This window comes from Cebus imitator, unplaced genomic scaffold, assembly GCF_001604975.1.
Source record: "Cebus imitator isolate Cc_AM_T3 unplaced genomic scaffold, Cebus_imitator-1.0 Scaffold8, whole genome shotgun sequence".
Lineage (NCBI taxonomy): Eukaryota > Metazoa > Chordata > Mammalia > Primates > Cebidae > Cebus > Cebus imitator.
In genome coordinates this window covers 2,253,757-2,277,976 of record NW_016107323.1, presented here as the reverse complement: position 1 = coordinate 2,277,976, position 24,220 = coordinate 2,253,757, and the positions used below count along the sequence as shown (strand labels likewise).

General features: G+C 42.1%; 1 protein-coding gene across 2 annotated transcripts in view; it reads left to right on the top strand.

Moving 5' to 3' along the window:
* The window catches only part of APPL2 (adaptor protein, phosphotyrosine interacting with PH domain and leucine zipper 2), a 61,821-nt gene extending 39,270 nt beyond the window's left edge, over nucleotides 1-22,551 (top strand). The window contains exons 10-21 of one of the 2 annotated variants that reach the window (XM_017540646.2): nucleotides 621-779; nucleotides 2,171-2,359; nucleotides 4,188-4,230; nucleotides 4,314-4,370; nucleotides 4,466-4,554; nucleotides 9,320-9,484; nucleotides 9,642-9,694; nucleotides 10,995-11,169; nucleotides 18,355-18,391; nucleotides 18,586-18,726; nucleotides 19,781-19,828; nucleotides 21,628-22,551. In XM_017540646.2, the coding sequence (XP_017396135.1) occupies nucleotides 621-779; nucleotides 2,171-2,359; nucleotides 4,188-4,230; nucleotides 4,314-4,370; nucleotides 4,466-4,554; nucleotides 9,320-9,484; nucleotides 9,642-9,694; nucleotides 10,995-11,169; nucleotides 18,355-18,391; nucleotides 18,586-18,726; nucleotides 19,781-19,828; nucleotides 21,628-21,636 (1,165 nt within the window). In that variant the 3' untranslated portion in view covers nucleotides 21,637-22,551. Of the gene's footprint in view, nucleotides 1-620; nucleotides 780-2,170; nucleotides 2,360-4,187; nucleotides 4,231-4,313; nucleotides 4,371-4,465; nucleotides 4,555-9,319; nucleotides 9,485-9,641; nucleotides 9,695-10,994; nucleotides 11,170-18,354; nucleotides 18,392-18,585; nucleotides 18,727-19,780; nucleotides 19,829-21,414 lie in introns of both variants that reach the window. The other variant, XM_017540636.2, reaches the window with a different exon arrangement.
* Nucleotides 22,552-24,220: the final 1,669 nt, after the last annotated feature.

The window sequence follows — 24,220 nt, the reverse complement described above, 5'->3', positions numbered from 1 at the left end:
GGGCTAATGTCCCAGAGCCAGGCCATCTGCCCACATCCCCCTGTGTGGGCAGCCCTTGGCCTGCTAGCCCGTGCAGCCACAGGGCAGATCTGTGGCTGTTAAAGGAAAAGCATTGCCCATGGCTTTATTGCTGCATCTTAGTACCACTTCCTGGTCGTTTTCCTATCTCCACCAACCTTGTCTATACCAAGAGCAGGGGAGGCATGGTTGCCATTTCATTCCTTCCTTTATGGAACTTGCTTAGGCTGCCTATGTGGGCAGCCCTGGAGGATGGGCTCATCAAAGTTTTTCTCCAAAAATTGGCATCAGTGGTGCTGAGCATGGATACCTCTGTCAGCAGCAAAACTGTTTAGCTGCGTTTAAGCACAGTTCAATGGCATCCCTTGTGTTTTGTTTTAAAACAGCAGTCATAATAAACTCATTTAGTACTGCAAAATTCAGTCCCTGTGATCTGTAGTTTTCAGGGCCCGAGGGTAGAGGGTTGTGGCCCTGTGGGAGGCTGGCAGCTCCATCTGTAAGGCTGGATGCTTTGCGGGGGTGGAGTGATGGCTGCCAGCAGCTTCTTAGTAGTGCTGGGTTGGCCAGCAATGAGTAACTGACCGAACACCTTCTGTCTTAAGCATTCAGGTAGAACTGGAAGCCGAGGCGGAAAAGATGCGGATGTCTCAGCAAGAATTACTTTCTGTGGATGAATCTGTTTACACTCCAGACTCTGATGTGGCTGAACCACAGATCAACAGGAACCTCATCCAGAAGGCTGGTTACCTTAATCTTAGAAAGTAAGAATGCCACCGTCTGCCTCTTTTTCTGAAATCAGTTTTCCCTAAGAAGTGGCTGAAAAGCAGTCTTACGTGCCCCATTAAAGTCGGAGGGAGGTGGGCGGGTGAGACTGGGAAGAACTCCCATCACAGCAGCCCTCCTATTTGCAAGCAGGAAACCTCTGAGGCCCCGGTGCCAACTGCACTAAGAGATGGGGCTGGAAGCAAGTCCTGTAAGAGCTGGTGCTGTGGCCTCCAGGACACTGTGGCCACATGTAAAGAGACCACTCTTAACTCTTGTCCTGGACCACTGACAGTTTTTAGCCCCTCATGTACTTCCCCCATGCTGGTTGGCAGATGAGAGTCATGTGCTGGGGACCCACCCGAGAGGCCAGAGGCAGGGTCAAGGAGGCTTTTTGCTGTGGCGGTTCAACTCATACTGATTGAGTCACACATTTACCACTCAGGTCTTTTAAGTGTCCGTTTTGAATGGAAGGGACGGTCAGGTTTAAGGGCTTCTGTGAGCACAGACGCTGTTGTCATGATGTGTTGTGAAAAGCACTGACTTTGGAATCAGACACTCCAGCTGGGCTGAGCCTTGTTCTCTTCATTTGTAAAATGGAGCTGATGACTGCACCTACTTTGTGAAGTCAGCATCCTACCAGATAGTGAGCGCTCAGATGTCAGCTGTTGCCGTTTTCGGAAATTAGGGCAGAAAACCCAGTGCCTTGACACATAGTTGCTACGCAGTATAATACTGAGCCAAGTAAATGTATTTGATATCCCCCAGCGGAGGGTCTCTGGAGAGGAACTGCCAGCTATTACCAGGCTGGAGCACCTCTGGGGTCTGTGAACTTGTGACAATCACAAGCTAAATGTCCCCTGTAGTTCTGCAGGTGTAGAAAACCCACCAGCTTCTGATGTTATTTGCCAGGAACTGGATTTTCCTTTTGTAAGCAGCCCGCAAAACAAGAATGACCTCCAGCTGGAGCAAAACGCAATCTGTTGAGAACCTCCTGGGACTGTAGTGTGGGTGCTGTGGGCCAAGGCAACCCTGACTACATTCAGAGCAGCTGAGCCCCATGTCTCAGAGAATGATCCTCCAGGTGTTTAGTTCTTACTGGTGACGGATTCATTCTAGTTCCAGATCCTGGTTTAGCAGTCGGCATGTGGCTGCAGTGGTGAACTTGGCCCTGGGACTGCTGTCTCCCTTGGAAGCAGAGCCCATGATGTCCCGGATCATTCCAGCTAAATTGTACCCTTCTGCTGCACTTTCCACTTGAATGGGCAGTTTTGCTTTAACAGTATAAAGAAACACATTGTTTCTAAAATGCCACCAGTTCCCATAACAAGGTAGCAAGACTTGGAGGTACTTTCTGGTACTAATGGGCTTTTTAAAATGCAACTCACAGCAAAACAGGGCTGGTCACCACTACCTGGGAGAGGCTTTACTTCTTCACTCAAGGCGGGAATCTCATGTGTCAGCCCAGGGGAGCCGTGGCTGGAGGTTTGATCCAGGACCTGGACAACTGCTCAGTGATGGCTGTGGATTGTGAAGACCGGCGCTACTGCTTCCAGATCACCACACCCAATGGAAAATCGTATGTCTCACACATTTTATTTGGGAGGAGAACAAGTATAGTGATTACACCCCTGCCAAGGGCCTCCTAGCTCATTCCTATGTGCCAGCCCTCCATGGGAGAGGCCCCGATCCGGGTATTGTTGACCTTTCAGGAGGATGACTTTATGCTGTCTTTAAACAAGCCCATGTGACCCATATGGTATCCAGCCTGCCTTATCCCATATCGGGATAAGTGAGAGTTTGTCTGTGGCTTTGAAGAAGAGATGACCTACATGTGTGAGACAGCAACAGAAGTAGTGCTTGGTAGCATAGATTCTCAGAGAGAGAGAGAGACAGAGAGAGAGAGAGAGAGGAGAGAGAGAGAGAGAGAGAAGGCTGTGGCTACTCCTAGCCTGTTGTAAAGAAGCATTTATTTTTTGAATTGTGGCGGGTAGGGCAACTGTATTATGGTAAGGATGACCTCCCTGAGAAGGCCATTTTTCCAGCAGAAGCAGGAGATGTGAGCAGTGCACTCCACTGCAGCAGTATTGGCTGCCATGCCATTCCCACATGCCCTGTGTACCCAAGGGGCCCAAAGAGGTGATACTTAACAATCTGCAGCCTCGTGGTCATTCACAATAGATCCCATCCCAGTGGAATCCCCTCTCAGAGCAGTGGTTTTCAGACTGTGATCCAAGGAGTTCAGAGTCCCATGGAGGGGCTTCAGGGCTCACCTGCCTGGGGAGAGAGGTGGCCCTGCCCTTCATCAGCGATGCTCTTTTCACACTGCTTTCTATTAAGATTTGATCTGAACAGCAGGGGTAGGGGCGGGGACAGCATTGGGATGGTGTGAATGTCTCTCCTCCCAGCTTGGCAGAGCAGCTTTAGACCTCATCCCCCCTGCTTTGGCGATGGGAAATGACTTGGGAATGGAGATTCCTGCATGCTTGTAATGGTCCTTTGCAGTTCCCTCCTTTGAGCCTCACTTTCCTCAGATGTAAAATAGGGATAAGATCTATGTTACCCCATCCGCCACAGATGGGAAGAACAAGGGAACTGGCAGATACAGAGTCTCTTTAAAGAGTAAAAGCCTCCACATAGGTAGGGCAGTATTGCTGTTACCTTATTCACGGGCCTCCATACGCAGACTTTTCAGTTCTGGGAAGGGAGTGAATGGGCTGCCAAGCCCTTCTGTGGGCATGGTTGGAGGGGCTGGGTGTGGAGTCCTGGTCATCTTGGATCATGAGAGGAGGTCAGCAGAGGGATCTCAATGTAGAATCGCAGATGGGCTAGAAGATCTGAGTCCCACCTTCTCATTTCTTAGACGAAAATGCTGAGGCCCAGGGAAAGGACAGTGTTTGTCAAAGATCACATAGTGAATCAGGGCAGAGTCAGACCTACAACCCCATTTCCTTTTTTCTTTTTTTTTTTTTTTTTTTTTTGAGACAGGGTGTTGATCTGTCACCCAGGCTGGAGTGCAGTGGCACAGTCACCGCTCACTGCAGCCTCAACCTCCCAGGCTCAGGTGATTCTCCCACTTCAGCCTCCCTAGTAGCTAGGACTACAGGCACACCACGCCACTCCCAGCTAATTTTTGTATTTTTTGCAGAGATGGGGTTTTGTCATGTTGCCCAGGCTGGTCTCAAACTCCTAGGCTCACGCCATCCTTTTGCCTCGCCCTTCCAAAGTGCTGGGACTGCAGGCGGGAGCTACTGCACCTGGCCCTGGAGCCTCATTTTCTTTCCTTTTTATCATGCTGCCTTCGTGGCCTGTTTCTTCCCACATACCAGCTAAGTTCAGTTTATGTAGAATAATCCCCAGTCACTGAGATGGGGAAGCACTTAATTACTTAGATGCTTTTGTTTCAGGGGAATAATCCTCCAGGCTGAGAGCAGAAAGGAAAATGAAGAGGTAAAGATTTTGTTTGTTGTACCTCTTTCCTAGTGTAGTGGGTGACTTTGGGATTCAGCGTTCTTTTCTAATGTCCTCTGCAGTGGATATGTGCAATAAACAACATCTCCAGACAGATCTACCTGACTGACAACCCAGAGGTAATTAACAGCCGCCTGCATCTCAGCCCTTTTCTCAACCTGGAAGGTAAGCGTCCACCTCCTGGGACTGAGTGTGTCTTCCTGTGGATTTTTAGGCAGTCGCGATCAAGTTGAATCAGACCGCTCTTCAAGCAGTGACTCCCATTACAAGTTTTGGAAAAAAACAAGAAAGCTCATGTCCCAGGTAACTAAAGGATAAAGGAAAACTAGCTTTTGTGGAGCCAAATTATGGATTAGGAATATGAAATGAGTTGTTACTTAATCCACACAAACCAAGGCATGTTGTTCCGCCTATTTAACAGAAGCAGTAACGATGGCTGGGAGAGGTTAAATGATCTGCCTGTGTTCACACCACGTGTGAGGTTAAATGATCTTCCTGTGTTCACACCACGTGTGAGTGGTAGAGCCAGGATTCAAGCCTGTCTGATGCCAGCATCCCTGTCCCTCCCACTGGGCCATGCCACTGCCGTCCAAGCAAACAGGACTCGTGTGGAGGTCATGCTCGTCAGGAGTTCTCCCCACATTTTCTTTCAGCATCAACAAAGTAATGGAACCAGAGCAAATTTTTTTTTTTTAAATAAGGAAGAAAAATCACCTTTTATGTATCCATGTTATACCGCCCAGGCCTTATCTGAACATATAGTTTTATATGTACATTTATTTTGTATTTTCACATGTTGTTTTTTACTATTTCTACATTTTTCAGAATTGTTTCTTTGAGTAACTGTGCCCTATTCCGCCATTTATTAACCATTGAATATTTAGGTTACCTCCCCTGCGTTTACTGTTACCGTTTACAGCAAACATTTTCATGCATACTGCTTTCCTCGTTTTGAATAATGCTTTAGGATTTATTCCAAGAATCCTACCTTTTGTCTTAATGGGAGTTTCCATCCAGTTAAATAGTAGAGGGCTACATTTTCATACTAATGGAAGCCTGGCATTAAAGGGTAAATTTAAAGTATGACTATATTTGGTGTTCATCTTTTAGGGCATGGTAGAAAGAACCCCATTACATTTTTTACAAATATTTAATGACCCCAGAAGGAAGTCATTACAAAACTCAGTGGCTAAATAGCTTCCCAGGATCTGTACGTGTGGAGCCAGTGTTCACACACCGGGCACGGGGTACCTGAGAAGGAGTGGAAGAAGGTAAGGACAGAAAATAGGTTTGAGTCTGAGTGGAAAGGCCTGGTGCCCTGCTTAGGGAGTTACAGGCAGTGGAGCAGAACGGACGGTTTTGGAAAATGGGCACCAGTCAGAACAGGGTGAGGAGACTGTTCTGCAGCACCTGGTAGGGTAAATTGGATACGGGTTGTGGGAAGAAGAGGGGAGTACAAGATCCAGCAGGATGCTGATGGAGTAGCTGTGAAGCAGAGCATGAGAACTTGAACAAACGTTTAAAAAAAAAGATGAGAAAGAGGCAACAAGTCCGGGAAACATTTCAGCACCATAACGTAAGGATTTAACAGTTTATACAAGTCGCATGCTTTATTAAATGAACTCTAGGAAAACACTCCATGAAAGGAAGTGGAACTGAAGATCCAGTCAGTGAGGGTTAATCCCGTAGCTTTCTCCTGGGTAAATGTATCTTCTCTTTGTAAGTTACAGAAATGTCTGATGTGCACAGTGGAGGGAACACTAGACCTGCAGTTGAGAGACATGGGTTCTAACGCTAGCTCTGCCTCATGTTATACACGGCTGGATGTCCCTGAGTAAGTCAGGAAATGCTCTGGGCCTTTGTCTTCTCAGCCTGTGACATATACAAGGAACTAGCTGACCTCCTAGGATCCTTACAGCTCTGATATGCCATCTTTCAAGGGTGTTGGCGTATAGTTTAGGAGGATTAGGAATTAGAAGGTATGAGAGGTTTCCTAAAAAGACAATTTGCAGCTAATATTTATGTTTTCAGTAACTGATTTTTTTCTCCCCTATTCTAGAATAAGCAAATCACTTTCTTAGACCAAAAGGACCCCACAGAAGGGACACAGAAGACTCCCTGGGGGAAAAAAAAAAAAAAAAGACACTAGTCAACCAGCTGAATTAGCCCAGAGATTGGATGGGTGACAGATGTGGCTGCCAGATGGCCCCAGAGCTGTTGGGGGAGGGATGGTATCTCTCTTAGGGTCAGCCTACTAAGAATAAAGCAATGTTTTGATGACAGTGGGGGAAAGAATCAGAGAAATTGTGTTCTTGGGAACAAACTGCCATTTACTTCTAAGCAAATATCATGTGCGGCCTTCCCTCATTCTGCAGTTACTATATATCTACTGTTCATTCATTTATCCAGCTACTCAACAAATATTTGAGTTGCCCAGGCCTGGCCTAGGTAAGGAAACAGAGATTACTGGGGAGAAAAGGCAGAAGGTAAGCACATACTGAATTAAAACAGGCGAAGAAGCACTGCGACGTTAAGGAGATGAGGTGCTGTCACGGAGGGTGAAAAAGAGACCCCTGCAGGGCCTGGCTGTGAAGATAATATTCAAACTGCAAAGTAAAAGATAAGATGTGGCCACTCTTGCAAAGAGCCAGGGGGATTCTTGGTAGCAATTGTGGAGGTAACAGGACAGAGAAGAGCTTAGCTTAGTGTGTCTGAGGAACTGAAATGAGGCAGTGTAACAGGACAGTGTAGACAGAGGGAGAGCATGGGGCAGGATGAGTGGGGGTGGGAGGGAGGCAGGGGCCGATCATAAAGACGCATGCGGGGAGCTGTGGAAGGGCTCTCCGATGGAGATAGAGATACCCACTTTCCATTTTTCAAAGTTAGCTCTGGCTGCTCTGGAGAACACAGAACAGAGCAAGTCAGTAGCCAGTGAGGAGGCGTCCCAGCAGCCCAAGAGAAGATCATGGTGGTTTAGACCAGGATCATGGCAGAGATGAAAAGTAGATGGATTTGGACTTACTTGGGAGGTAAAACCTATGGACTTTTGATGGATAAGTGTAGAAAGAAAGGACAAATCAAAGGATAACTGCAGTCAGGGCTGAACACCTGGGCAAATGGCAAATGGTGTTCTTTAAAGAGAGGAAGAGTTCAGTTTTGGACATATTAAGCATGAGAGGCCTGTGAAATATCCCAAATTAGTTGTCAAGCAGTCAACTGATGATACAGGTCTGGAGTGCAAGGAAAATATCTGGGCTGGGTGTATGAATTGGGGACTCACTAGCACTGAACAGCAGTGGGCGAGGTCCTCTAGGGAGAGGCAGGAGAGGGAGGGGAAAGCAGAGCCTACAACAGAATCCTCAAGAATTCGGGCATTTAGGGTAGAAAAGGAGCCTGCAAAAGACATTGAGAGGAACATCAAGAAAGGTAGGAAACTCTAAAATGTGGCACCAGCAGAAACCAAGAGAGGAGTTCAAGGAGAGATCAGCTACGTTAGATGCTTTAGGAAGTCAATTATGATGACTGCAAAGTGTCCATTAGAGCTGGTGACATGGGGATCACAGGTGAAACTGAACATCATGTCACTCCTATGTTCAGAGTCTTTGGTGGCTCCCTATACTGTTGAGTCCAGTTCAGACCCTCCCTGACGGTATAAGGGCCCCACCCTATCTTGATTGTGTTATCTTCCCTTTGACTCTCTGGGGAGCCAAAATCTTGGACTCACTTTCTCCCCTTTAAGCTTTTACTCATACCTTTCTCCAGCACTTACCATTTATTATATTATAACCCTCTCTTAAAGACAGGGTCAAACAGCAGATGTAACTCTCCCGTTTGGGGTTACTGAAGCAGTGTGACATCCTTGGGATGCACTCGACTGGCTGTGAGGAGACCCCTGTTTTTAATCTGGCTCACCCACCAGGTAACTGAGCGCCTTCAAAACTGCTCAGTTTTTCCAGAGGCCTCAGTTTCCTTTTCTGTTAGCAATGGAGGTTAATAATGGAGGTCAAACCAAGTGGTCTCCAAGGGCTTGCCTTGCAGTGACCATCTACAAGCCTATGTACTGTGTTTCAATCCACATTCCAATCAGGATAATAATTTGTCAAGTGGCTGTTGTAGTTTGATATGCTACATTCAGTTATTGACATGTTTGAGAAACAGGAAAATACTGACATATCAAATGAACAAAAAGATCACTGAGAGCTTTTTATGGTCCCGGCAATGAAATCAAACTACATGGATATTCTTTGCCGGTCAAAGGAGTTTACAGCCTGGCTGGAGAGAAAATACTTTTAAAATGTTGAAAAGTTAAGTTACAGTATTCTGAGACTGGAAGAGAAGAACATATTGGTGCCTGGTTAATCTCTCCACAGAGAGCACAGTGCTCGATGGGCCACTATGTCAGCAGTGAGTGTGGGCACAGTGCGAAGTTCAAGAGGCACACAGGGCTGCAAGACTGGGCCTGTGACTAACTGAGAAGAATCACAGAAGTTCAGAGGAGGGAGCGGGGTGCAGGCTGGCCTAGTGGATGAGGAAGAATTTGAGCTGGGGTTGGAGAGTTGGGTGAGCAGCAGAATTGGGATGAAGATGAAAATGAGGAAAAGCATATGGTATGTGTAGTACAGCTCTCGTGGAGGGTGCGTTAAAGGAGTGGAAAGGGAGGCTTTTGGGAAATTATAGCCAGATTGTGATTAAATGCCAAGCCAGGACCTTTGGTTCATTCAGCCAACATTTCTGAGTGCCTACTATGTGCCAGGAATACATACGACATACCTATAGCGTAGGCCTTCCAAAACCTGCCTCATAGAGAGAAGGATGCCAACAGAAAATTAGTAGCACAGTGCAGGATGCTGTGCAGCAGAGAGAGCTGCTGGAAATGGGACAATCTGAAGGTTTTTAGCCAAGGATATGAAGGAAGTTTGAAGAAGATTTATTTGTATAATGGATTAAGGGATTGACTTAAATCTTTTTGCCTTGTATTTTCATTTATAAAAGTCACCTTAGTCTTCAAAAAGTATTCACTTGATTATAAAAGCATAAGGTTAAGGGAACTGATTTTTTTCCCCTTCAGCCAGAACCTGAAAAATTCAGAGATGGAAAATGAAAATGACAAGATTGTTCCCAAAGCAACAGCCAGTATACCTGAAGCAGAGGAGCTGATCGCACCTGGAACGCCAATTCAATTTGATATTGTGCTTCCTGCTACAGAATTCCTTGATCAGAACAGAGGGAGCAGGTATGGGCTAGGAGAGGTTATCTCTGGGAGAATTTAAGGTCTCTTTTGTCCCCATCCATCACCAAAGACTTGCTTGCTATTCTGACTTCCAGTTCAAATGTTAAGTGCCCTTCTAGCTGCAGCTGTCATGTTTGTTCAAATCTGGCTCTTCCCCTAGGCGTACCAACCCTTTTGGTGAGACTGAGGATGAATCATTTCCAGAAGCAGAAGGTAAGTGACTAGTTTGGTGTGCTTATTCTTTCCCCTGCACAAAATGATAAGAGCCATTGAAATAAGATGTGAAATCATGTTTTAGAGAGGTACGATTTAGAATATGAACTGAAGATTTGTTGTTTTCTCTAAAAGTTTAGTAAGATATCTGCAATGGAGGCAGGTCTTGAATAAAACTGAGGAGTAGCTGAAAGACCACCCACAGCTATTTCACCGTTAGCTGTAGCCTTTTTGTAGCATGGCGTTGTTGTAGCATAAAAATATTGTGAAATCTGAATCCGGTATCACATTCGAATGCAGTCTTGGTGAATTGGAAATATGCTGTTTCATTTTAGAAAACCAAAAGCACAAATAACTAGTTCTTGAATTTGAAGATAACATAAATAAATGATATTTAGGTCTTTCAAATTCAAACTTTTGGTTTTTTACATTCTTATAATGTACTCAAGAACATATCCAATAGCTGGATGCGCTGGCTCACGCCTGTAATCCCAGCACTTTTGGAGACTGAGGCAGGTGGATCACCTGAGCCTAGGAGTTCAAGACCAGCATGGGCAACACAGTGAGACCACATCTATACAAAAAAATAATAATTAGCTGAGTGTGGTGACGGGTGCCTGTAATCCTAGCTACTCAGGAGACTGAGACATGAGAATTGCTTGAACCTGGGAGACGGAGGTTGCAGTGAGCCAAAAACATACCATTGTACTCCAGCCTAGGCGACAGAGTAAGACCCTGTCTCAAGAAAGAAAAGAAAAACTTTCTTTGGTCTTCTAGTTAAGGTGGCTGGGAGTCAGTTTTGTCAAGTTCGGCACCACCGTCAGCAGCCAGTGCTGACTTCCAAACATCACTGCCTTTCAGTGATGAAGTGATGAACCGCATGAGACCCAACATCAGATATTATATCCTGCAAATAAATTTTCTGTTGTAAGAGGACTTTATCAGTGAGCCACAGTAATGAATTTTCTATTGTCTAGTGAGCACTCTTTTCAGAGAAAAGGTACAGTGTAGTCACCTAGAGTCTCAGCATTAGAAGGATGTTCATCTGGTACCACCATCATCTCACTTTATAGCTGAATAAGAGCCTTTCTAGTCTAATGAAGTAGTTCCAAACTGACAAAATGTAGACAATAGAAAACGTGCAGCTTTGGTAATACTGGGCTTATAAAAATGGTATTGAGAAATTTTGGTAGAAAGTCCTCCAGAGAAAGCAGGCAGAACCAGCACATCTGACACTGGTGTGCAGGTCAACAGCAGCAGGAAGTAAATGAGATCCTGAGGAGAAAATGCTGTCTTGCAGATTCTCTTTTGCAGCAGATGTTTATAGTTCGGTTTTTGGGATCAATGGCGGTTAAAACAGACAGCACACCTGAAGTGATTTATGAAGCGATGAGACAAGTATTGGCTGCTCGAGCTATTCATAACATCTTCCGCATGACAGAATCCCATCTGATGGTCACCAGTCAATCTTTGAGGTACATTAAGTTTTATGTTCAGACTTTCTTATGGCTTCAGCTAATTCCCCTTTTAAGGCTGATTCATCCATCTGAAATGTTAGCGTTGGAATATTTGTTTGATTGGATTAAATGAAGAGACTACTCTTGCTTTTGTACCCACCACTTTCTACATAAGATAGCCTGGAAAGCACTCCTTTAGAGACAGGAATTGATATCTCCAAAAATTCAGTGGTGAGTGAATACTGTTGTTCACAAAGATGCCGTCACACTAGACTTATTCTCTGTATCTCAGAGCTTGAAAACAGGTTTCTGGTTTTTGTTTTTTCATTTCTGAGAGTACTATTTATAAAAGTAACAGAAAAAGCTTAAAAATCTGCCTAAATAACTAGGCCATTATAGAGAGAGCAAGCCATATTAACTACATGATTCAGGATCTGGGTTTCAGATAGGACTGAAGTCCTGGTTATGAACATGGGCAATACTGTAGCCACAGGTAGCATCTGCAGCATAACTGGCCTGAATTGAAATTTGTTTTCTGGGTTAAATACATACCAGATTTCTAAGATTTAGAATGTAAAACATCTGACCAATTTTTTAGGTTAGTCACATGTCTGGTAATATTTTAGATATACTAGATTAAGTAAAATTAATTTCATCTTTTACTTTTCCCTTAATGTGGCTGCTGGAAAAACTTCAATTACTTATAAGGCATTCATTACATTTCTAAGGGACAGCACTGCTTTTGAGCCAGAATGTCTGTTTATCCCTGGCTTTGGCATTTCTTAGTTGTGTGACCTTAAGCAGGTGTTTTAGCCTCTGTACCTCAGTTTCTTCAGCTACAAAATGAAAATGGCTATTCACACCCTGTATTGTCATGAGGAATAAATATGTTAATATATGTAAAACATTTACAACTGACTGGCACATGAAAAGTGTTCAATGGACGTTAGCTTCAAAAAAGGAACTAGGACTATGGCCGAAATCAGGATATAGCTTCTTCTTCTATTCATTAAGCCCATCCTTTTTATTTGTTATGAACCCTATATGGGAATTAAGTTCTTATTAATAAAACGTTATGTTTATTTAAAGCTTTTCCTTCCGTATGTCCTGGACCTTTTACAGAAATGGGCTTATGGTTCTTATAATCCTAACAGTTTTGGAATATCACCAAAAAGATCAAAGGAAAATATATGTAAAAGTACTATGAAAAACCACAGTGCATCAAAGTGAAAAGACAAGCTGAAGAATGGGAAAAGTATTTGCAAATCCCATCCAATATGGATCCAGTACTCGAACCAGACAAAGAACTCATAAAACAGAAAACCCAGTTAAAAAAATGGACCAAGAACTTGAAATAGACATTTCTCCAAAGATGAAATGCAAATGGCCAATAAGCACATGAAGGCTGCTATGTGTCATTAAGGAAATGCAAAGCAAGTCCAAAATGAGATATGCCACTCCACACTAATGCTACACACACACACACACACACACACACACACCACACCACACCACACACTTTAATGGAAAATAAGCTTCTAGCAAGGATGTGAAGAAACTGGAACCCACTGCTGGTGGGAATATAAAATGGTTCAGCTGCTGTGAAAAAATAGTTTGGCAGGCTCCTGGGTAGTTCCCTAAAAGAATTAAAAACAGGTGTTCAAACAAAAACTTACACACAAATGTTCATAGCAGTCCTTTTCATGATATCCAAAAGGTGGAAATAATACAAATGCCCATCAGCAAATGAATGGATCAACAATATGTGATAGAGTTGAGCATTCCAAAGCTGGAAATCTCAAATGCTCCAAAATCTGAAACCTTTTCAGTGCCACGCAATGCTCAAAGGAGATGCTCATTGGAGCATTTTGGATTTTGAGATGCTCATACTGGTAAACATGCAAATATTCTAAAATCTGGGAAAAAAAGCTGAAATCCAAAACAATTTTAGACACAGGATAATCTGTATATACATATGATCGATTATTATTTGGCATTAAAAAGGAACAGAGGACTGATACGTGCCACAACATAGATGAATGATGAAAACACTGTGCTAAGTGAAAGACACCAGACACAAAAAGCAATATACTGTAGGATTCTGTTTATATGAAATATCCAGAATAGGCAAATCCATAGAGACAGAAGACAGACTAGAGATTGCCAGAGGGTGGGAAGAGGAATGAGAAACTGCTTAATGGGGATGGAGTTTCCTCTGGGATGATGAAAATGTCCTGGGACTAGATAGTAGTAATGGCTGCACAAAGTTATGAAGACACTAAACATCATTTATGGTCAATCTGACGCTATGCATACGTCACCACAGTAAACATACCCCTGCAATGGAATAGGTCCTGACACCATATAGAGGTCATACAGAAAATCAGAAGATTTAAAAAGAGAAATTGATTCCCAGGGAAGATGGCCTAATAGGAACAGCTGTGGTCTGCAGCTCCCAGTGAGACCAAAGCAGAAGGTCAGTGATTTCTGTGTTTCCAACTGAGGTACCTGGCCATCTCATTGGGACTGATTAAACAGTGAGTGTACCCCACAGAGGGTGAGCAGAAACAGGGTGGGATATTGCCTCACCCGAGAAGCACAAGGGATTGGAGAACTCCCTCCCCTAGCCAAGGGAAGCTATGAGTGAGGGATGGTGCTATCTGGCACAGATACTATGCTTTAACCACTGTCTTGGCAACCTGCAGACCAGGAGATTCCCTTGGGTGCCTACACCGCCAGGGCCCTGAGTTAAAACACAAAACTGGGTGGCTGTTTGGGCAGAAACCAAACTATCTATAGAGAGTTTCTTTTCTACCCCAGTGATGCTTGGAATGCCAGCAAGATAGAACTGTTCACTTCCCTGGAAAGGGGGCTGAAGCCAGGAAGCCAGCTGGTCTGGCTCAGCGGATCCCATCCCCACAGAGCCCAACAAGCCAAGATCCACTGTCTTGAAATTCTCGCTGCCAGCACAGCAGTCTGAAGTTGACCTGGGATGCTCGAGCTTGGTGGGTTGAGGGGCTTCTGCCATTACTGAAGCTTAAGTAGGCAGTTTTCCCCCTCACAGCATAGACAAAACCACCTGGAAGTTCGAACTGGACTGAGCCTACCACAATGCCGCAAAGCCGGTGTAGCCAGACTGCCTCTCTAGATTCCTCCTCTCTGGGCATGGCACCTCTGAAAGAAAGGCAGCAGCCCCAGTCAGCGGCCTATAGATAGAACTCTCATCTTCCTGGGACAGACAGAGCACCTAGGGGAAGGGGCAGAGTTTCAGCGGACTTAAATGATGTCCCTGCCTGTTCTGAAGGGAGCAGCAGATCTCCCAGCACAGTGCTCAAGCTCTGCTAAAGTATATAAGTGGAATCCGCCTTTGCTGCTTTCTCCTGTGGGCATTTAGTGTTATAAATTTCCCTCTAAACACTGCTTTAGATGTGTCCCAGAGATTCTGGGTCTCTGTTTGCAGATGACATGATTGTATATTTAGAAGACCCCATTGTCTCAGCTCAAAATCTCTTTAAGCTGATAAGCAACTTCAGCAAAGTCTCAGGCTACAAACTCAATGTGCAAAAATCACAAGCATTCCTATACACCAATAATAGAGAGCCAAATCATGAGTGAACTCCCATTCATAACTGCTACAAAGAGAATAAAATACCTAGGAATACAACTTAAAAGGGATGCAAAGGACCTCTTCAAAGATAACTACATACCCCTGCTCAAGCAAATAAGAGGATACAAACAAATGGAGAAATATTCCATGCTCATGGATAGAAAGAATCAATATTGTGAAAATGGCCATACTGCCCAAAGTAATTTATAGATTCAGTGCTATCCCCATCAAGCTACCATTGACTTTCTTCACAGAATTAGGAAAAACTACTTTAAATTTCATATAAAACCAAAAAAGAGCCCATATAGCCAGGACAATCCTAAGCAAATAGAACAAAGCTGGAGGCATCATGCTTGACTTCAAACTGTACTACAAGGCTACAGTAACCAAAACAGCATGATACTGGTACCAAAACAGATCTATAGACCAGTGGAACAGAACAGAGGCCTCAGAAATATCACCACACATCTACAACCTACTGATCTTTGACAGACCTGACAAAAACAAGCAATGATGAAAGGACTCCCTATTTAATAACTGGTGTTGGGAAAACTGGCCAGCCATATGCAGAAAACTGAAACTGGACCCCTTCCTTACAAACCTTATACAAAAATTAACTCAAGATGGATTAGAGACCTAAAAAACAAAAGAGCTTCTGCACAGCAAAAGAAACTGTCATCAGAGTGAACAGGGAACCTACTGAATGGGAGAAAATTTTTGCAATCTATCCATCTGACAAAGGGCTGATATCGAGAATCTATAAGGAACTTTAATTTACAAGAAAAAAACAACACCATCAAACAGTGGACAAAGGATATGAATAGACACTTTTCAAAAGAAGACATGCGGCCAACAAACATATGAAAAAAAGATCATCATCACTGGTCATTAGAGAAATGCAAATCAAAACCACAATGAGATACCATCTCACACCAGTTAGAATGGTGATCATTAAAAAGTCACGAAATAACAACTGCTAGAGAGGATGTGGAGAAATAGGACTGCTTTTACACTGTTGCCGGGAGTGTAAATTAGCTCAATCATTGTGGAAGACAGTGTGGCGATTCCTCAAGGATCCAGAACTAGAAATACCCTTTGACCCAGCAATCCCATTATTGGGTATATACCCAAAGGATTATAAATCATTCTACTATAAAGACAAATTCACATGTATGTTTATTGCAGCACTATTCACAATAGCAAAGACTTGGAACCATCCCAAATGCCCATCATTGAGAGACTGGATAAAGAGAATGTGGCATAAATACACTATGGTACACTATGCAGCCATTAAAAAGAATGAGTTCACGTCCTTTACAGGAACATGGATGATGCTGGAAACCATCATTCTTAGCAAACTGACACAGGAACAGAAAACCAAACACCACATGTTCTCACTCCTAAGTAGGAGTTGAACAGTGAGAACATATGGGCACAGGGAGGGGAGCATCACACACCATGGGTGGGGGGGCACTAGGAGGGATAGCATTAAGAGAAATACCTAATGTAGATAACAGGTTGATGGGTGCAGAAACCACCACGGCACGTGTATACCTATGTAACAAACCTGCACGTTCTGCACATGTATCCCAGGACTTAAAGCATAATAATAAAAAAAGAGAGATCTAGGTTACCTCATTTAAACAGTAAACTTCTGAAAGTGACCCACAAAATATGCATATGTTAAATTTTCACTTATAAAGGAATTTTACAAAATACCTATGAAAGATTTTCCAACTTGAGGGAAACTGTTTATGATCTATATTCAAAAAATTATCAAATTCATACCCATTAATTTAAGGGACATAAGGTAACATTTCTTAAGCTTTGTCTACTTAAATTCCTATACACATTTCTCATTAACTGTCATAACCACCTCTTGGAAGAGGGGGTTCTTACCACAGTTTTACAGATGAACCAGTTGTGAGAAGTCCAGGTGACTTGCACAAGATCAAGTGAGGAGCCAGGGTAGAACTCACCTCAAGTTTGTTGATTGTAAATCTTATGCTTTAATGCAAACTGTATTAAAATACAAACGAATTTCAAACTGTAGCCTTTTGGAGAGGGGAGGGTAACAGTTTTACTGAGATGTAATTCACGTATCATACAATTTAAATGTACAATTCTGTGGTTTCTAGTATATTCAGAGTTGCACAACGATCACCACAATCATTTTTAGAATTTTTATCACCTCAGAAAGAATATCCATTATCCCCTTGCAACCCACCCAGCCCTAGGCAACCACTAACCACTAAAATTCCCATCGTTATAGATTTGCCTGTTCTGGACATTTAACGTATAAATGGAGTTATAACCTTTTTTCCACAAACAATATATTTTTGCTCTCACCAATAAAATGTATAGTAATAATTTAAACATATAATACAGCTAGTGCTCAACTTACGACCAAGGTCGGGACTGCAGTCGTAACACGATTGGTTGTAAGTTGAGTAGGCTATATGTACAGTTGAAATGGTGCACGTGGAGATGGTAGTGCTGCCGAAGCTGGTCCGCACTGTCGTACACCCAGCTGGCCAACGTTTGCGCTGCCAGACGCGGAGCAGTCGTGGCTAGCGATTGTGGTCGTAAAGTCGAATGGTCGCGGGTTGCATAGGTGGTAAGTCGATCAATACCTGTACCATGTTAATTCTTCCAACACAAGTACAATACAGTAGAAATTTATGTCTACATACCTAAAATAGCAATAAATTCTGTTTTTTAGGATATATCAACCAGATTATTAGATGATGCTTAAAATACTGTTAAATATATTCTGAAGGCCGGACATGGGGGCTCACGCCTGTAATCCCAGCACCTTGGGAGGCTGAGGCAGGAACAAAACCTATGGTCAGGAGTTCAAGATCAGCCTGGTCAACATGGGGAAACCCCATCTCTACTAAAAATAAAAAATTAGCCGGGTGTGGTGGTGCACACCTGTAATCCCAGCTACTCAGGAGGCCTGAGGCAGAAGAATCGCTTGAACCTGGGAGACAGAGGTTGCAGTGAGCCAAGATCGTGCTGCTGCACTCTGGCCTGTGTGACACAGCAGGACTGTCTCAAAATAAATAGTAAAAAATAAAAAAATATATTCTGGAATACCTTCTTAAACATTATTCCTTTTATACCCAAACTGATAAGAGTTTTGTTAAAATCCCTTCACTATTCTCTCACCCCTACCCCATCTTTATAAGAATGTTAAATTTGGACTAAGTTGATCTAGCACTTTAGCGACATTAAAGCAGCCAATGGATGTTTGTTGAGAGGGAGGCTGTACAGAATATAATCCATATTATATAGCAGATTTATTCAGAATTATAATGCTGCCTTTTTGGGTAAGTTCCAGAATCCTGTGAAGTTAAATCTTCTACTTGCTATAATCTTTCATTATAGATACCCTGAGCTTTAGCTACATAGGTTCCATAAATGCAGAAAGGAGGACATGTGGTCACACAGAGCTGTCTCGCCTCACCCTCAACCAGGCTTTATCTCTCTCTCTTATTTGGGGGAATTTGTGTGATTTTATTCTGGACTTCTACAAATGCTTCTAGGAATATTAATCCAACATTTGTGATATAATGTATCTTTTGAAATTTCAGGTTGATAGATCCTCAGACTCAAGTATCAAGAGCCAATGTAAGTACCTCACATTCAGGTTCACGTTAGTGATTATTCCTTAATTCACCTTTGTATCTACCTTAAACACAGCCTAGGCATTTAATAAAGATCTTCTACTAATAGAATACTTTTTCTCACGACTTTTCTAGAGAGTAACCTTGTCAGTTTTTAATTCTAATAGTTGTATGAACTGTTGCCTTTTTTTCTTCCAGTTTGAACTTACCAGTGTCACACAGTTTGCTGCTCATCAAGAAAACAAGAGACTGGTTGGTTTTGTCATCCGCGTTCCTGAATCCACCGGAGAAGAATCTCTGAGTACATACATTTTCGAAAGCAACTCAGAAGGCGAAAAGGTCTTTTTCATGTGACAGCATCTCAGTCCAAACAGTTCCATTTTTATTATTTCTTTAGGCCAGCAACTTAACATTCTTAGAGTAAAAATAAGTCCATTTTTAAGAAGTCTTCTGGCATTACAGCCTTGGCTCTTTGGTTGATTATTCTGCATGTCTCCATCCAGGAGTTCAGATAATACCTCCTAAGAAGGCCCCAATGAAAGAAAACTAACTCAATTGAAATTTTCTCTGCGGAAAATACCTACCAAACAGAATAGGGTGAATGAGGAAAAACTGTAATAGCAAGACATATTATTTAGTCGGGATATAAGGAAATGTTGAAACCAGTTCCCCTCAAATTTGTTCTTTAAAAAAAAAATTAAGGCAAAAGCTACAATAGAGAATAATTTACTCTCAGGGAGCAAACCAAGGAAGGAGATATCAGAAAAGTACAGATAAGCTGTTTGTTTAGTATGAAAAACTCTGACTACATCTATGACTTAGAATTTGAGGTCAGGAGATTGAGACCATCCTGGCCAATATGGTGAAACCCTGTCTCTACTAAAAATACAAAAATTAGCTGGCCGTGGTGGCACGTGCCTGTAATCCCAGCTACTTGGGGGGCCGAGGCAGGAGAATCGCGTGAACCAGGGAGTCGGAGATTGCAGTGAGCCGAGATGACGCCACTGCATTCCAGCCTGGCAACAGAGGCAAGACTCCGTCTAAAATATTTTGTCAAATTCTTATTTCAGTAAGTTATCTGTTTGCCACTGTGTATATGAACATGTAGTGGCTAAATACATTTAAGAGAGAGAAAAAAAATTCCCATTAAGAATTTTAAACACTGGAATTACCTAAGTTTCACTTACCTGGAATATTGTTTGCATGGCATAAATTGGCAACAGAGGTCAGGACAGTTGGATGAAAATGCCCGGGCCCTATGTGATGGGCCTCCTGCAGCCAGGTCCTGTGTTTCCCATGTGAGTACAGTGACCTCACTGTACTCCCAAATCACATTTGTTCTAAAATTTTATCCTTTTCTACCTTTGCCAATCGCTACTTTTCTCTTTTGCAGATATGTTATGCTATTAATTTGGGAAAAGAAATTATTGAGGTTCAAAAGGTAAGAGGCATTCTGGTGCTGGTTTAGTAGCTACTTAAAATACATCTGTGTACACATACTAAGAATCTTTTCAAAAAGAAAGGTGATGTTCACTGGCAAGTGTGGCCAACTTTGGGATTTCCTTTTAAGTATTCTAACCACCAGACATTTTTGATCAGCTGGTTCCATGTTCATTGGTAACACATGAGGACTTCTTATCACTGCTGGAGCTCCTGCTTATCTGTTTTCTTGCTTATTAACTAGTTGGCTAGATTTCCTTTCTTTCAGATTAAGATGATAAGTACTCACCATAAACTCTAAAGCCTTGCTCCTCAGAGTATGATCACAGGCCCCATAGCATTGACAGACATCACCTGGGGGCTGTTAAGAAATGAGGACTCTGAGACCTCCCTGTCTTTCAGCAGCTTCTGATCTTTTGTTCATTCAGCAAATTTCTGAGAGCCTAGTTTGTATAAGAAAAGCCCCGAAATTATAGTAGTGAACAAGACAGATATAGTCCCTGCCCCCAGGGAGCTTCTAGTTCGGCAGTGTACAGAACTTTATGCAATAATAGAAATGATTAATATCTGCACAGTTTAATATGCAGATTGAATGTGGCTAGTGTAACTTGAGGAACTGGATTTTTAAATTTAATTTTACCTCAAATTTACATAGTAACATGTAGCTAGTAGCTACCATATTAGTGCAGTCTGTTGGAGAGCTCAGGAAGTCTTAAGGACTAAGGTCACCATACATGAAATAATAGCAAGCTTTTCAAGCCAGTATTTAATGGTATAGGTCAAAAGTTGGCAAACTTTTTCTATAATGGGCCTTTATGTTTTTGGCTATGTTCACTGCAACAAATTCAGCTCTGCTATTATAAAACAAAAGTAGGCCAGATGTGGTGGCTCATGCCTGTAATCCCAGCACTTTGGGAGGCAGAGGCAGGAGGATCACCTGAGGTCAGGAGTTCGAGACCAGCCTGGCCAACATGGTGAAACCCCATCTCTACTGAAAATACAAAAATTAGCCAGGCATGGTGGCACGCACCTGTAGTCCAAGCTACTCAGGAGGCTGAGGCATGAGAATCGTTTAAACCTGGGAGGCAAAGGTTGCGGTGAGCTGAGATCACACCACTGCACTCCAGCCAGGGCGACAGAAAGAAACTGTTCCCCACACACACACACACACAAAAAGCAGCATGAACACTATGTAAATAAATGGGCACAGCTATTTTCCAATAAAAAACAAGTAGACAGCCAAATGACCACAGTTTGCCAACTTCTGGTATAGATTAAATGAGAAAAGAAAGGAGTTTAAAGATACAGAAGACAAAAGTTTTGTGAAGGAAATTCCTCTATGGAATCTTTGTGAAGATGGTATGAATTGACTATGTAAACAATATTTTGGCTCAAAGGAAAACAGTTTAGATTCTAGAAGTGACATACGTGAGTTAGAGAAGCAAGGAAACTCAGCCGAAGGCACACATACACAAGAGTCAAGAGGAATGAGACTAGATTACAGAACATGTTGAAAGCCAGGGCAAAGGGGTTTAAATTGCATCTTAAGCTTTTTCTTTTTTCCCTCTTAAACTCTTGTAACTTCAGGATCCAGAAGCACTGGCTCAATTAATGCTGTCCATACCACTAACCAATGATGGCAAATATGTCCTGTTAAACAATCAACCAGATGACAATGATGGAAATCCAAGTGAACATAGAGGCGCAGAATCTGAAGCATAACTCACTTGCGCCTGTGGGGGAAGAGCAAACAGGAAGGAGAGCTACCTCCTAAGGGTTTTCAACTTCTCTGACATATAGGCACACTGACCTGATTTCGGAATGTGGACAGTCGTTTGTGGAATGTACTCTTGATGCCTTGATACTGAGACTTGGGAGGGAAGCTAAGAAATGGTTGACAGCGTTCCCACCCATCTACAAATGTTACTTTAGGTGCTTTGTGGTAAGTCTTTTTCTTAGATTGCACTAAGATTTCTTAGATTGTTCAGCGCTCAGAACAAAAGTTTGAAAAACGCATTATTCATTTGAATGTCATCTCTTTTCAGTTTCCAGTATCCTTTTTTAAAAATGGCAAAAACCTAGATTTACAATTTGAGGAACACTAAATATTTCCTATTAATGTAATCTATTTTTGTATTTTACTTAATGAGCTTTAAGTGCCTATCTTTCTGAAAATTGTGTATTTATAATCCAGCTTATCCCATAATTGGACCTAATAGCATTTCTTTGTGCCATTAGGTGATGAGCACCGCTTTGAGGCCCAAGCACTAGTAGAGATGTGAGATGTAGGTCTAGTTTCAGTAACTGTCCCAGACATCATGCAATAAAAAGACAAATACCACTAAAGATGTTTGATTTTACAGTGGAGCCTTACTAAACCAGCATTCAGAAGTTTAAGGTCCTCCTAGGTATTTTCAGTGGTGGGTCACTGTGGATAGGGTATAGCTCTACCAGTTCTTATTTCTGAGCCAGACCCTCCTCAAGGAAGGGACCAATTAATTTTAAAACTCACTTGAAGTACAGCTGGTCATGGGGCTTGGTATAAAGTTCCTATTTCCACCCTGATACTTCTGTCTCCTGGAACCCAGCCCACTCCCCTATCCCGCCTCCCTATGAAATAATGATTTTGAATCGGTACAGTGTGTTTAACGGTAACTAAGTTCAACAGACTATTATCTTTGTAATAAATTAACCTAGCAATAAAAATTATTCTGTTTCTTTCTTTTGCTTGTTGTGGTTATTTTCTAGAACATCTCTGGACAAAAACTAAAGTCAGTTCTATAGCTTTAACATTTAATTTCCCAAAAACTAGGGCATAATGAAATTACAGAAGGGATATAGTATCAAAAAATACTTCTAGTCAACATGAGTAGAATGTGTGTTCCCATTGCCAAAATTTTTAAAGGTGTTGCTTTTTAAATGGTGGATTAATAAAACTTTTGCAATCCAAAGCTAACATCATAGGATCCATTTGAAATGTATACACCATAAAAGACATAGTAAGCCAGTCTAAGCCAGTATGAGATTATGCACCATAAAATTATTAATTGTTCACTAATGCCTTATAAATTTGTATGACATAACTGCTTTAGATCCACTGGTTCTCTGACAGACTGCAAGAACCACAGTTCCCTAAACTTTTTTTTTTCTTACTTAGACATTTTTGGGAGAGGGGTAGCAATCTCAAACCCTAAACAATTATTAGTTTGAAAACAAACACTATTAAGACCACATGGCTTAAATAGGACGCAGAGTACACACATCATTAAGGAAACATAAAAAGACTGAAATTCAGTCCATTAAAACTAACTTCATCAAAAACCACCACAGAGAATGAAAACACACAGCGAAATCAAAGATACTAGCAAGCACACAAGACCAACAAAAAATTAGCATCCAGAATATATAAAATACTCCTACAAGTAAGAAAGATAAATTGAAAAAAAAATGTCATGAAGGCATTTCATACATTAAAAATACAAAGGGCTCATAAACAGAAACAGACTCCTTATAGTAATCAGAAAAGTACAACTTAAAGCCACAGAGACATTTTATATTCACCAGACTGCAAAAATTCAGCTGTTGATAGAAATGAAACGATGGGGAATCATCTGCTGCTGAGATGAAGCAACTGTCTGGCATTCTGTCTAGTACAACTAAAAGTGCACCTGCCCTACTACCTAGCAGTTTTACTTTGGGTACACAGCCTAGAGAAACTCTAAACACATGGACCCAGGGACATGTTCAATAATGATTATAGCATTGTTGTTTACAATATTCCAAATGTGAAAATAACCCAGATGTCATCTATCTTCAACAGAAGATAGCTGTATTCATGTAACAAAATGCCAAACTACCATCATATGCATCACTGTTGATGAACTTTAAAAATAATACTGAAAAGGTCATAAAAGCATATAATAAGATCCCATTTATATTTAGTTTAAAAACAAACACAACCATATTATCAATATTTAGGAGAATACAATCAGCTATAAAACAAGGGAAGAGCAAGAAAATGGTTACCACCAAACCCCCATGTGGTTTCCTCAGGCAGAAACTGCAGGAGCTTCTAAAGTGTTCTTAACTGATGTGGTAGCCTCACCAATTGCTTTATTTTCATTCTTTAAATAGTATAACGCATATTACATACCTTGCTTGCATTGAATATTTTTAAATAATTTTAAAACTTAGAACTAGTGATTTGCCTGTTTTCTCCACTTACTGAAATGTGTATTAATACACATTAAAGCACTCTGAAACAGATTAACAACAGCCATGTAAATGAAAGGTGGGAGGAGAGGAAATGGGACCTGAAGTCAGCTATTCTTACCAATTCCCACTTCCCAAGTTGTTTTAGCCTCACATACCCATCAGACCTTCTTTAGAGAAG